Below are 13,649 nucleotides of genomic sequence, written 5' to 3' on the forward strand. Positions count from 1 at the left end.
CCCCCATCAGATTACATACCATTCCATTTACAGCAATGGCAGCCCTGATGAAAATGCCAAAGCAAAGCTGCGCTTCCTATTGGGGATAGGAATCATGCAGGGAATTACAATTATGTTACAAAAGGTTACTGGATGCTCAGATGTCCTGATCTGAATATGAAGTTTTTGAGGATGACATACAATAATTAAAAATGTGCTGAAATAAAACTTGGGCTCAATTGTTTGTCCTTGATGTAGGTGTCATTGGTGAAACCACAGTAAAGATGGAACCAGAAACTGAAGACAACAATGAGAACTTGCCCCCTTGGTCTGGTTCAGAGGGTTCCCAGGAACTTTGTGTCTCTGAGTCTTTGGCAGAGTCCTACAATGACGAAGACGTCAGCGAAACAGAGTCCCCATTAGATAGACACAGAGGCCAAGACTACCCAGAACAGCCTCAGGTACAGGACTGGGAATCTGCAGTTGAGCGTCTTAGTGGAAGTGAAGAGGATGTGTCATACCATGGAGAGGATGACATCTACCTTAGTGAAACAGGACAGTCTCCTCCTCCCATCCACACCTCACAGACATCACTGTCCTCACGCCCAGAGCACCCTGACTCTGAGCCCCAGCATGGCCAGATATCATGGCCGCGTTCCCATTCTTCTTCCTCCTCTCTTGGCTGTACTGCTGATATGACCCTGGCCTTGACCCTGACTGCAGAACAACCCCAGGGAGCCAGTAATAGGCAGGGCCCAGGGACTGGGAACAGAAGGGTTGAATCTTCAGAGGAAGGAGGGAGTAGTGAAGCACCTCCTGCTTCTGTCTTCTTTGGAATTTCAGATGAGGGTGCTGAGCAGGCAGAGAAGTGGAACTCAGAGTCTGACACAGATCCGTGCAGACCGGACAGGCACAGGGCAAGGCACACACGTAAGTATCTACCTTCTACACTTCTTTTATATTTCAGTAAAGCTAGAAGTGCAATTTGCACAGCACACAGTAAATGTTTTTTAATTGAATGGCCACATATGATTTATGTGCAGATATGATTTTATGGTTGCTATAAATGCAGCAAATTAACTTCATGTCACTTTAAACACAATTTGTAATCTGTATGTGTTCTGTTTTATATGAACAAAAACATTTTTGTCAGTGGGTGATAAGTTGTACAAAACACCATGGGTGCTGCTATTTTGATGCTGCAACATGGGCTCTATTTGAGGCAGACTTACAGGGAGTATTCCCATGGCTTTAAGAGTCAGAGCAGGATAAGAATAAAATATGACCATATGATGAGGCTGGCAGAAACAAACTTGACAGACACCAGCATGTGTCACCCTGGCCTGTCACCCGATCCCTTTTCCAATCGTAAGACTGCAATGGAAAAGTGAGCTCCTCACTTTCCTTGCCTTATGGACCACCTCTAGGTAAGCTGTAAGTAAATATGATGCTTTTATTAGTGCACTTGCTTCAGCAGGGGGAACAGAATTTCAAATAATAAATATGATGCAATCAGCCCGATTTATTTTATTGCAGAATCACCAGGTGGATTAAAAAAAGAAGTAAAAAATAAATTAGTTTACTTGAGTTTGTCTAAATTGTTGTGTTTTCATCTTTCTTACCCCTCCCATATCTCCCCTGCTCTTTCTCTCTTCCTTTGTTTGTTCCAGGGCTCAGTCGCAATGAGAGCCAATCAGAAAGGCATGTGAAGGAGACCAAGTCTAAATGTAAGCGAATTGCTCGGCTTCTCACTGACGCACCCAACCCTCAAAATAAAGGAGCCCTGCTGTTTAAGAAACGCCGCCAGAGGGTCAAGAAATACACACTTGTGAGTTACGGAACTGGTGACAACAAGGTCGACAGCGAAGACCAAATAGAGGAGGAGAGTGAGGAAGTTAGATCAGCTGCGTACAACTTTGTAGCTACAAGTGATTCCGAGTTAGATGAGCAGTATTCTCTGTATCACCAGCAGCATAATTTGAGTGTGAATTGGGGAAGTGTTCGAGAAATGGAGGCACTACCAGAGACAAAAGGGAAGGGAGTTTTGATGTTTGCCCAGCGACGCAAACGGATGGATGAAATTGTGTCAGAGCAGGAAGAACTGAGGAGTAAAGGACTACCTGCGGAGCCAATGACAGAAACAGAATGTACAGAAGCACAGAATATTTATGACACAAAGGAAATGTATGTGTATGCTGACCAGGCCAGTTACATGGATGTAAATCTGAAGCAGCATTTCGAATTCCAAGATCATCAACAGATGAACCACCTTTCCAACGTGCCAAAACCCCTGGTGCCGAACAGAACTGCAAAGCCTTTCCTTGGATTCCAAGATAGCACGGCTGCTCCTGTTATGCCTACCACCACTGCTCCAGCTGTGAAGAAGAATGAATCGAGATTCAAAATACCCGTGCCGGTGCCTGTTAACACTAACCCCCAGGTTTGGTCTCCCACTGGGGACATCATAGCCTCAAGAGATGAACGAATATCTGTGCCTGCCATCAAGACCGGTATCCTACCAGAGTCAAAACGCAAGCCAACTAACAAACAGCAACCAATGCAGGCACAGGAATCAGATCACCACGTTCAAAATAAAGGGGACAGGAGGTCTTACATTGAGTCAGAGGAGGACTGCTTCAGTCTGGGTGCGGAAGCTTGTAATTTCATGCAACCCAGAACAGTCAAACTCAAGAATCCTCCTCCGGTCCCCCCAAAACCTGCCATTAACCCGACCTGTCCACCTTGGATGACAAGAAGTCCCTCCAGTGAACCATATATTCCTCCAAGAAGCACAGTTGCACAGCCTTCTCACAGTCCTGTGGGGCCGCATAATCAGCATTACTTACAGCACCAAGATGGGGCTCCGTCTCAACAGATGGCCAACCGCTGGGCACCAGATCAAACTCAGGCAACACTTCAAACACCTGCCAATGCCTGGGCTCCGGCTTCTCAGCTTCATCTTCAGCCAACCACAAATAGCTGGAGTCAACACCAATCCCCTGTGAGTATGCAGGCCCGTAGTCCTACTTACAGCCCACATTACCCACCTTCACCCTCAAGGAATAAATCAGACAGTGCTCCAAACTCAGTTGCCTCTTGTCCACCACAAGCAGGGAAGGGATCTGCATCCAAAGCAACACAGGTTTCTCCAGGGGGTCGAGCCTCAGGTATGAATCGGACTGGTAGTAGTCCAAATATGGCTGGAAAAGGTGCCGAATTGTTTGCCAAAAGACAGTCTCGGATGGAGAAGTTTGTTGTCGATGCTGAAAAAGTGCAAGCTAATAAAACAAGAACCCCCTCCCCAACCTCTTCCCTTCCTAACTCCTGGAGATATTCATCCAATATTCGTGCCCCACCTCCAGTATCATACAATCCCCTTCTTGCTCCTTTCTACCCTCCAGCTGCAGCCAAGCAGCCCCCCTCCACAAGCCCCAAAATCAAAACCAAGACCAAAGAGAAACCTAAACCAGCCCCCAAGCACCTCAACCCCTTAGATATCATGAAACACCAGCCTTATCAGTTGGACTCATCACTATTCAAGTATGATGCAAACCCAGAGGCCAAAAGTCCCAGCCCCAAACCCACACCAGCATCTAAGTTTGAGGTCACCAAAAACCTGAAAAATAGAGGTGCTTCTGCTCGTTCTCCTTATAATACTTCTGAGCTTGCTGTTCATAGCAAGGCAGACACCCCCTCTAAGTCTAAGTCGCCTGTCTCTATGGTAAGTTCCCAAAATTCTTCTGCCCAAACCTCCAAAATGGCTGAGGCTCCTGCACCTGATAAACAGCACTTGGATGTAAAACACACTGTCGCACCTGCAACTCACCACACAACCAACAAGCAAGCACCACCTTCCCGACCTGCTAGCACATCTTCTCAGCGCTCATCTATTGTTGACAGCATAGCTTCAGCTTTTTCCCCTGCATCTCTTATTGCTAGAGGCGTACGTCAAATGGCTCCTCGGCCAAAATTCTCTGCTAAGAAGCCGGTGGTGATGGCCAAACAGTGGAAGCCTGTTGCTATGCTTCATTAGTCCTAACACTGTATATGGTCGTGCTGTGGGGTAGCCTGAGAGGATAATTAAAGAGTCTAAAGTGTCTTACATAACAGGTGGAAATGTATAGATATACTAAATCTGGGCCTTGTTCAAAATTCATATACAGTATGCAGGGATTTATTTAGATGGCAATGTAAGCAGAACTGTTTTCACAAATAAATTAATTAGAATTTGAAATAAGTGAATAACTTAGCACATTACATCACCTACCTAAAATGTGAGAGGTGCAAAAAGGAAACGTGAAACAAAATATTGTTGAGTGATTCTCAGGAAGTGCTATTACATGTGCAATCAAGTGAGCCTTGTTCAACTAAGGCTTCAATAGTCTTTTATTTTGTAATAAAAAAGAATACATGTATTTAGATGTAGCAGTAGCAACCACTGACCCTCCAAACAACACAATAAACATTTATTTATTACATATAAATTTAGGATTTCATAATTCTGTCGTCTGGGATAACAGTACCTCACATCAGATTTACAGAATATTTGAACTTTTTAGTGTGTTTGGGGCAAAAAACTACAATTCCTTCAGTCTCATTCCAGACTTTGATGGTATCACAGCAGCCAAAAGCATTAATGTTGGTGATCTTCCGCCCTGAGGACTTTAAATTGTGTTTTTCTTTGTTGTTGTTTTTTTAAATGTGGATTTATTTTCTGCAACTATCCATTATGGCACACTTTCTGCATCCTCTTTACAGAACACATTATCATAGTAACTGAAAATGATAATAGGAAAACAGATGTCCTTTTTGTCTTCATGTCTCTGTCTTTCTGACAACTTCACTGTTTATTGCACTTCTTGTACTCAGCACAGTCACACTATTAAATTTCTCTTTCCTCCCACTCGTGTTCTTCCTGTGTGTGTCATGAGCTTTTCATCCTCCATCCATCTTTCTCACTGCTTTATACATTTTATTACAACATTTGCTTATATTTTCCACACCTTCAGTTCATGTTATATTACTTTATCTTTTACATTTCACTCTCTATATATGTGCATGTTTGTTTTGCCTACCTTCACCTTGGAATATGAAATGTTTGGAACTATCATTAGATCTTTTGCACACTTTTGTAAACAGACTGATATCTCAGCAAATCCCCCCAAAAGCAGAATTTGCATTTGATCTGACACAAAGTCAGCATCTTCTATATATTGTTGTTATGATATCAGCCTTTTTTCCAATTGCATCTTGGATCCCGAATCCTACTTAAATGTTCAGTTCTTTTAAATAGTTCCTGATAATCCCAAAAACAGTCAGTTTTCATAAAGTCTATGTACACCTTTACGAACCTGCAGAGGTTAAAGGTCTCATCAGGTTTGTATCATGAGACAATGACTGTATTTGACTGGCATTACCCTTACTTTTTGCCTGCTGTTAATCTAGTTAACATTACCTCTTTCAAAATACATAAATTCTGTTTGGATGGATTTTCTCAGTGTGAAAAGAAAGCGTAGCATGGAGATAGTTCCAAGCAGAGTTCTGTCTTTTAAATTGCCAGTGTGTGTGTGTGTTTTGACATGCTTGCAGGTAAGTTGTGAAATATTTTTTCATTCATTTTGCATATTTGTTATGGCACAAAAGCTGATTGAGAATCTTTACACTCAGGATCTGATCCATATCACTATCACACATATTCTAAAAGGACTTGACTCTTAAAACGAAATACTGATCTGATAATTGTAAAACAGTGGGTTTAGGACAGAATACATAGGGAAAGTGACACTGTTGTTTTCTCCACATACAAATCATTACTAAGATCTATAAAACATGAATTTAACACAAGGTTGTCCAGGCTTCTGTGAAGCCAGAGGGTGGCAGCAAAGCCTGCACTGCTGCTGTCACACCATGTGACAAATTGCTTTTCTTTCAGGGATTTGGCAGAAGCCGTTCGCTGAGCCTGCCCAGGCGACTGACATCAGTGCCTTCTCCTGGACTACTGTCACCTGTGAGTACGCCTGGAGTGCAGCCCTCTTTCCTACCCACGCAGAGGCAAGCCTCCTTTCAAGACAAAGTCTGCAAGCCACTCACACCATGGGAGGCAGCCTCGAGGAGCCCCATTGGTTCAGTGGACGAGGCCTTCCTGTTTCGGAGCCTGCCGTCATCTGTTGCTTCTAATGTCAAAGCTGTAGGGCACCGCAGGTCTCTGCCAGAGCCTCCAGAAGAATGGAAGCGCAGGGTGTCTCTTGATCCTGCACCTGTCAGCATGGGTCATTATCATCACGCAGCCCCGGCCTTTCAGGCGCTGCCCATGAGCAGGACTTTTTCACCTGAGAAACCCACCTTCTACGGGCCACCGTTCAGACCTGCCCAGCCTCTTAGGCAAGGCAGCGGGGCCAGTATTGGATACATGGGACAAGGCTCCAGTTCAGCTCAGTACTCTCCCTTGTTTAGTGCAGTGCAGCGAAGTTAAATTTACTAAATTAAAAAATCTGACATTCAGGCCAATTATATAAACATAAATGTTAGATTGGTATTTAGAGGAAATTTGACACAAACTTAAATATCAAATATTTGGTGTACCCCGATGTAAAGTTTAATGAGTTATTTTCCTTGCTTTAATGGGGAATAAATGAGTTTCTGATACAGGACCATAGCAGTCTAATGCCAAAAAGCTGTCAAACAGCCAGCTAACACATAACACTGTCTTGAGGAGACGATGGCATCTAATTCACCTAAAGCCTTGGGATCGCTCGCTGTTTGATTAGTATCTACATCAGTTTTGATCACACAGTAATCTACTATCTGAGTAGGGTGGTTGGCTTTCACCAGCTAACATGATAACCTGTCACTGACTGCAGTTCACTTGACGGCATGTTGTTCTTTTTTAGCTCTTACAATATTTGATGAAAATTAATCAGCACATTTTACACAAAAAAATACATCACATCAAGTATTTTTAAGCATCATAAAGCAGACTGTACTCTGACTGACAGACCACATGTGAGTAGTGATCATTGCATGCATACATTTTCATAAAAGTTGACACCTTTGGTCAAACACTGTGAAACCACATCTTATTTTTGAGTGTCTTTGGAGAGTGTCTTTTTGCACATTTTTAAACACAAATAAAAAAAAATAAAGGACATGAAAAAGACTTTAGATCCTTTCTTTAATATTCATCTAATTTCCTATGGCAACCTGTCCAGGGTGTATCCCGCCTCTCTCCCGTAGATAGCTGGAACAGGCCCTGCCGTGACCCTGTACAGGACAAGTGGGTTCAGAATATGGATAGATGAATTTGCTAATACCATTTTTTTTGTTTAAAGTTTCAGTTTGTCTGAAGCACAATAGCAGCTCTGCGTCATTATACTGTAGCTTTATAAACACTTTTTGTAACAACCATCGACCTTTTAACCCACCTCATCTATCTGTTTATCGTTATCCAAAGTCAGTAATTGCACATAATAACAGTGACAAAGCTTGGAGAGAGGAGTGCACCACCACCAGCAGCTGTGCCTGGTGTTAACAACCTCTCCTAAAGGCGCGTAGCTCTGAGGTTATGTCGACCGTCTGAGATGTGTTGACTTTGAGGAATCAAAAACAACGAGAGAATTATTCCTCAGGAGGGGGGAGGGGGGTTGTTCCCACATAAAGAACACTGTGTGTGGGTGTGTGTGCACTGTCCATCATCTCCTCTCTCTCTCCCTCTCTCTGTAGCTATCCTTGCCCCATGGTGTTTGAGAGTGGTTTTGAGTGTTTGACAGGTTAAATTTAGCCTATTGATGTAAGCTGCATTCCACTCACAACAGACACAGAGACACACGCACAGTTTGGCTTTAGTGTCCAGGAGTGTGAAGATCAGGGAAGATCAAACTACCTACTGTAGGTTGACCCCTGAGCCTCCGTGTCTCGAGGATACAGGCTGTGGGCAAGGGACACCATCACAGGTACGGAGTAGCCTTATAAATATGAGCTCTGTTTATAGAACATTCAAGAACGCCTAGTGTGATTTATATTTTCTAAATATTTAAGAGGCACGCTTTTTAATGACTATAATTAATATATAACTGTTTATTATTTTCTCAATTTAGAGTTAGATAACTGCTTTCCTGTAACATTTTAACATTGATGCTACAAAGTCATCGGTTTGGGAAGCAGGTGTTTTTAAGAAGTATTTTTAGAGTCTTACGATCTAACGTCACATTCCTCATCTGACAACAAGCAAAACTAAAAATATACAATTGCACCAGCCACTCAGAGCTATTCTTGATATCAGGTTTGATCACTTCTTTGTGTGTGTGTCCAGCATACAACAATATTCATCCTGTACACAGGTGATGTATCCTACCACTAACACTACCTCAAAGACATTTAAGAATGAAGTGTGTGTGTTGTGGAAATGCCTGTACAATGGGGATTCATGGATTATGCAACACACTGTAATCTTGAAATATGATTTTAGCAGAGATTATTATAAAATGACAAATGTTCAGCAGATGTATTTCATAAGGCGCTCTATTAATCTTTAAATTCAAATGAAAAATTTTATACTATGTTAAACTGTTGTGCTCTAGTTATGTAACTCAAAAAGATCACTGTAGGGTAAAACTGAATAAAGTCACTTTGTGCGTTCATTCTGTTCTCATTATCTCTTAATGTTTTAACGATAGGCTCTTTATTCAAATGATCAAACTTCTTTTTTAAAGTTTCCAGACATCTTTTTTAAGACTACATCCTGTTTCCTGTATGTGATTCCAGCCCTCCTGAGTCCTGACAACCACCACACCAAGACCACAATGTCACAGTTCTGCACAATGCCAGCTGGAGAGAGGAAGGAGCGAGCAGCAGCTATCTGCCGAGAGGTCCATCAAGGCACCAGCAGCGGTATGATGCTACAGAGCAGAGCGGGACAACCGCACTGCTGCGAGAGAGAAGCATCCATTCTGATCAAAGTTCAGAATATCAGGGCTGCTCTCCAGCACTTACCATAAATAAGCTAATGGGCTGATTTACTGCCTCTGGACACTAATCCTTTGTCGTTGTCCTTTTCAAAAGTCTATTTCTGGGTGGGTGGGAGAGGGGAGGGTAGTTGTGCGGGCCAACTGTAGCTGTAGCTGTTTGGGTAACGTGAAGGTCTTTGACAGCTGTTGCACATTCTGTCAGATATACGTTCTCCAGTGCAATGACAACTCATTTTCACTGAGAGGAAATGAGTTATCTGCTCTGTTCAAATGGAGATTCTGAAATTTGTGAACCTCTTTTTAAACTTCTTAAGCTGGCAAAATTGTGTGGCATCACTGTGTGTGTATTTATGTCGTCTATCCGAAGCCTCCCAGCTATAAAAAGAGGGTCAGATTATCCCACAGGATGAGCTCAGGGAAAAAGTGATAGATCCCTGTAAGAATACTCATTCTGTGGGTATAATACTAAAAACGTGTAATACGGTAGTAAAACTAGATTAGCACACAACACAAGCCAAAGGATTACATGAAAATATCAGTCTTCTCTCACTCACTGTGGGACTTTATGTGATTTGTCATGTTGCCCAAAGAATTTACAATTAATCAAATGATCATAAAATAAGCAGTGTTTTTTAAATGCTAACACGCTAATTAAAATATGTATTTAAAGAAAAGTAGACATTATGCCGAAAGGCCCATTTTAGAAATAAACATATTACATTATAGGGATATAAGATTATAATAAGCATTATATCTTATTACATCAAAACTACACTTAAAGACAGTAAATGAATGTATTCATTTACATTCCAGTACTGAAAATCTCTGATATTTAAATCTTGTGTTTATAAATGATTGTGTCATATAATGTTGTAAATGTAGTAAACGTCTCTTGAACTGATGGTTTTCTTTTCTTCTACATCTTCATATGTTTTTATCCTTTGTGTGGTCTAACAGGGGACGTCATGGACCTCGGGAAGAAGCTCTGTACTCCTAAAGACATCATGCTGGAGGAGTTATCGCTGCTCTCCAACAGAGGCTCCCGGCTTTTCAAAATGCGCCAGAGGAGATCTGACAAATACACATTTGAGAGTATTCAAAACGAAGCAAACGCACAGCTGAATGTAAGTCAGCTCGTCTTTTCATGATGTTTAGCAGAGCAGACAGAAAATGAGCTGAGCTCCCTGTGAACAAATATTAACTGAATTTATCAGGACATATGTTCCTGGAAAAAAAGCGTTACAAAACTTGGATGATAACAGAGACATGTGCCTCGTGCCTCTGGCGTCCTGCAGCCAGATCTTCTGAGAGGCTGTTTATCAGTGCATGTTGATGGTGTGTGTGTGTGCTGAAATGTTACTTGCATTTGTGTGCAAACAAAGCTCCATGCCACATAACTGAGTGTTTTTTCTTAAATTGTCTTCTGCAGAACATGTTGAATGAGAATACACACACAGTGGAAATTAAGGTGGACGCACCTCCTGGAAGTAATGAAGAAAACACTGTTTCAGGTAATTATGCAGCTCAGTGAGTGAGTGAGAGCTTTTTTCTGTGTATGAAGGGAAAAAATGACAAACATGAAATGTCTACACTGCATGGTAAGGTTATGGTTATGTAACCTAACATGCACATTGGACAGATTTTTGTCTGGCAGCACATTTCCAGAGCATGATGTATGAGACTTTATACAACCTGAACACCTTTATTAAGTTTTATCATTTTCACAGCAGAGTTCTGTGCTTTATTGTAGAATGCTTCAGCCGGGTATCATGTCCCATGTCGACACATTATATGATGAGTACACACTTCAACTATGTGCTATTTTAAGGCCTCAGATCGCAGTGATGGACGACTTAGCCTGCCTGCTTTAAGTGTTCTCTAAGCGCAGTATCTGTTCGTAATCTCCACTTTAAAACTTTAGCCTTTAAAACACAGGCTGAAGGAAACAGCTCTGTGGCTGCTAACTTCCAGCAGCAGCCTGCCCGCTCATACTGTTGCAGTGTTTGAACAATCATCCACATCATTGTTGTTTTTCTTTGTTCCTCCAGAGAAGTTAAATGCCACAGCTACGTCCAAGTCCTATCATTCCCCGTGGGAGGAAGCCATCCTCGGTGACCCTGACCTCGTGGAAACTGTCAAACTAAGAATGCCACCACCAGACCCACGGCCGGAGCTTCCTGAATACAAGTCCTTCAACCGGTGAGAAAACTCTCAGCACATTTCAGTGAATCGGTTCAGGGTGCAGACAAGAACACTGCTTAAAGGTTGATCTAAATTCCAGGGTTGCCACTCCTTACGGAGGCTTTGAGAGAGCTCCCAGAGGAATCACATTCAAACTGCCCGAAATGGACCTCAACCCTCCCAGGTACCCAGAGCTGCAGGAGCCGGGGGTGAAGCGGCCCACCTTCAACAGGACGGCCCAGGGGTGGATATCTGAGGGCACCCACCTGATCTTGCCCACCCTCACCCTGAAGCAAGGCGATGTCCCAGAGTCCGATGACCTGTAGAAGATTTTTGCAACACAATGCTGGCCGTAGTATTTTGTCCTGTGACAACAAAGCAGTCACACAGTAGTGCAGTTATAATTCCTTCCCTTTAGTGAGATTTCTCACATGCAATGGACAACAAAATGTTTCCTGTGCCTGTTGTTCAGTTTAACAGCATGTTCACTGCAAACTGGGGGGAAAGAGAATTCAAAGAAAATCATGTAAATAGCAAAACAAATGTGGGCTCAAGTACATGATTCAGAAAGAACCTGAAAACAAGAATGAAACTTTTAAATATGTTCAGATGAAAAGATGATTTCAGAGTGTAAATAAAGAACGCAACTTATTTATTGGTGGTACAAGAGCAAAACTGGAACATGTATCTATCTGGAGAAAAAAAAACATACAGTTTAATGAACAAACTCACCTGCATCATAAAATCCTAATCCAAATCTAGTTTTCACATGTAGATGTAGCGATGTCTGTGTTTAATTAAACTATTTTCATATTACAAATTATTGTTGAATTTCTCACTTATATAAAAGTGAAAGTTCATCCACATGTTAAGACAAGCTCAGGAGAAGATTCATGGTATTGGAAGAAGAGGAAGAGGAGAAGAAGAAGAAGAGGAAGAAGTAGAAGTAGAAGAAGTGTTTTCACACTGCATCCAAGAGAAATTTAACTTGCAGTCTGTGAAGAATTATGACCTGCAGAAACTTATGGTGGTGCTCAGATTTTATCCTTCAACATGTATAATAAATGTCAAGAAACAGTTGATATACAATATTTGTGCTGTCTTTTTTGGAGTGTAATAACATCCTTCTGACTTTTTCTTCTGAGTTTTTTTCTGACAGCTGGAACAGAGTCCCAGAGACACCGGAGTCTAACAGGATTGAACTCAAGGCCACATGGGAATTCATGAAGAAACACAGTGCACGACAATCATTCCTCCAAAACCTCAACACTCCAAAGAACGTGCGTGCCATCCATACAGAGCGGTCTCTACAGTCTGGTATGTGACGGTCCATGAAGTCAGAGGGGCCAAAGTTATTCTACCTTTTCAGCTGTTTCCAGTTTGGCATCAAGAGATGTGACACTCGCTCTGTGGAATTTCATCACCCTTTACCCAAAAGGTGCGATAGCAACAGGTTTCACACATTTTCTTCAACAGATGCAAGTTTAGTCTGTGACGTCCATAGATCTGGGTTAAAATCATACACTAAAACAAGCCTTACTAATTACTGCTGATTATGAGAGAGGGTTTTACAGCTGCAGCAAGAATGAAGTGCGCACAGAAAACTGGCAAAGAAAGAAAACAAACAAGTCCAAAAATAACCTTTAGAGTCGAGCTCGTCAGCTCATCTGAACAGAACTCAGCTGTGCCCCTTTCAGCAGGAGGAATATGAAGCCTAATTCTTTCCCTCAGATTTGTTTTTATAAATAATACCAAAAACTCTTCATGTGTCCCAGGGGAGGGCTCAGTGCTATTACTGGAACAACAGCAGGATGCTGGAAAAACACATTTAATGTTCTTCAGATCGTCTTTACACTTATACTGTGTTAGTCTCACACGTACTGAATATAGAGACCAGAGTCCACCACCTAGCACTGTCCTTTGACTTGTCTTTTGGCATAATGACAATAAAGTTAAATACAACTAGCTGGCCAGTTACCTTCTACTGCTCTCAGCTGTTGAATACGTGTGCTGGTGTGAAGTGTACACCTTTAGACATAATACATCATACAAGATGAATGCTTTAATCTGTTATCTTTAATCTGGCATCCAGTGTGAATAGCAAAGTAAGAATTCCATTGTACAGGGAAGTCTGTTTCCTTGCTGTCCACATGACAGTAAAAGCTTTGAATCTTGAACCCTGAACAGCACCAGCCACTGAAAACAGGAGGTGTCCCTGGAAAATAGGAAAACCCATGGTCGTCTGAACACATCAGTCCACATTAACATGCTAACATTAGTTGATGTGAGCAAATATCGCATATACAATCTGTTCATGAATTGGCAATAAAATAAAAAAATAAAAAAGAATCTGACTGTCAGGATAAACATCACTGTAATGTTTATCCTGACGGGTCTGTTTAATATCCCTGAGCAGATTTTTATTCTTGGACTCAAACTCAGTGAGGGCTTCTCAGTGTAACGACTCATCAGCAGTGTTTTTCACAGGCTGGCCCACATGCTGCGGACACACACACACATATTCAC

At 42.0% G+C, this 13,649-nt stretch overlaps 2 protein-coding genes across 2 annotated transcripts; both read left to right on the forward strand.

Annotated features, from left to right (window-relative positions):
- The first annotated feature begins 252 nt into the window (after positions 1 to 252).
- On the forward strand, positions 253 to 4,882 carry synpo2b (synaptopodin 2b). The gene is made up of 2 exons (XM_028415132.1): positions 253 to 909; positions 1,650 to 4,882. The coding sequence occupies exons 1-2, from the start codon at positions 264 to 266 to the stop codon at positions 4,010 to 4,012; spliced, it is 3,009 nt and encodes a 1,002-aa protein (XP_028270933.1). The 5' UTR covers positions 253 to 263; the 3' UTR covers positions 4,013 to 4,882.
- A 2,869-nt stretch (positions 4,883 to 7,751) lies between these two features.
- On the forward strand, positions 7,752 to 11,939 carry myoz2b (myozenin 2b). The gene is made up of 6 exons (XM_028404880.1): positions 7,752 to 7,928; positions 8,740 to 8,865; positions 9,900 to 10,066; positions 10,372 to 10,453; positions 10,991 to 11,141; positions 11,224 to 11,939. Exons 2-6 carry the CDS (start codon positions 8,778 to 8,780, stop codon positions 11,447 to 11,449), a joined length of 714 nt encoding a protein of 237 aa, XP_028260681.1. The 5' UTR covers positions 7,752 to 7,928; positions 8,740 to 8,777; the 3' UTR covers positions 11,450 to 11,939.
- The last annotated feature ends 1,710 nt before the right edge of the window (positions 11,940 to 13,649 follow it).

Source organism: Parambassis ranga, chromosome 1, assembly GCF_900634625.1.
Source record: "Parambassis ranga chromosome 1, fParRan2.1, whole genome shotgun sequence".
Taxonomy (NCBI): domain Eukaryota; kingdom Metazoa; phylum Chordata; class Actinopteri; family Ambassidae; genus Parambassis; species Parambassis ranga.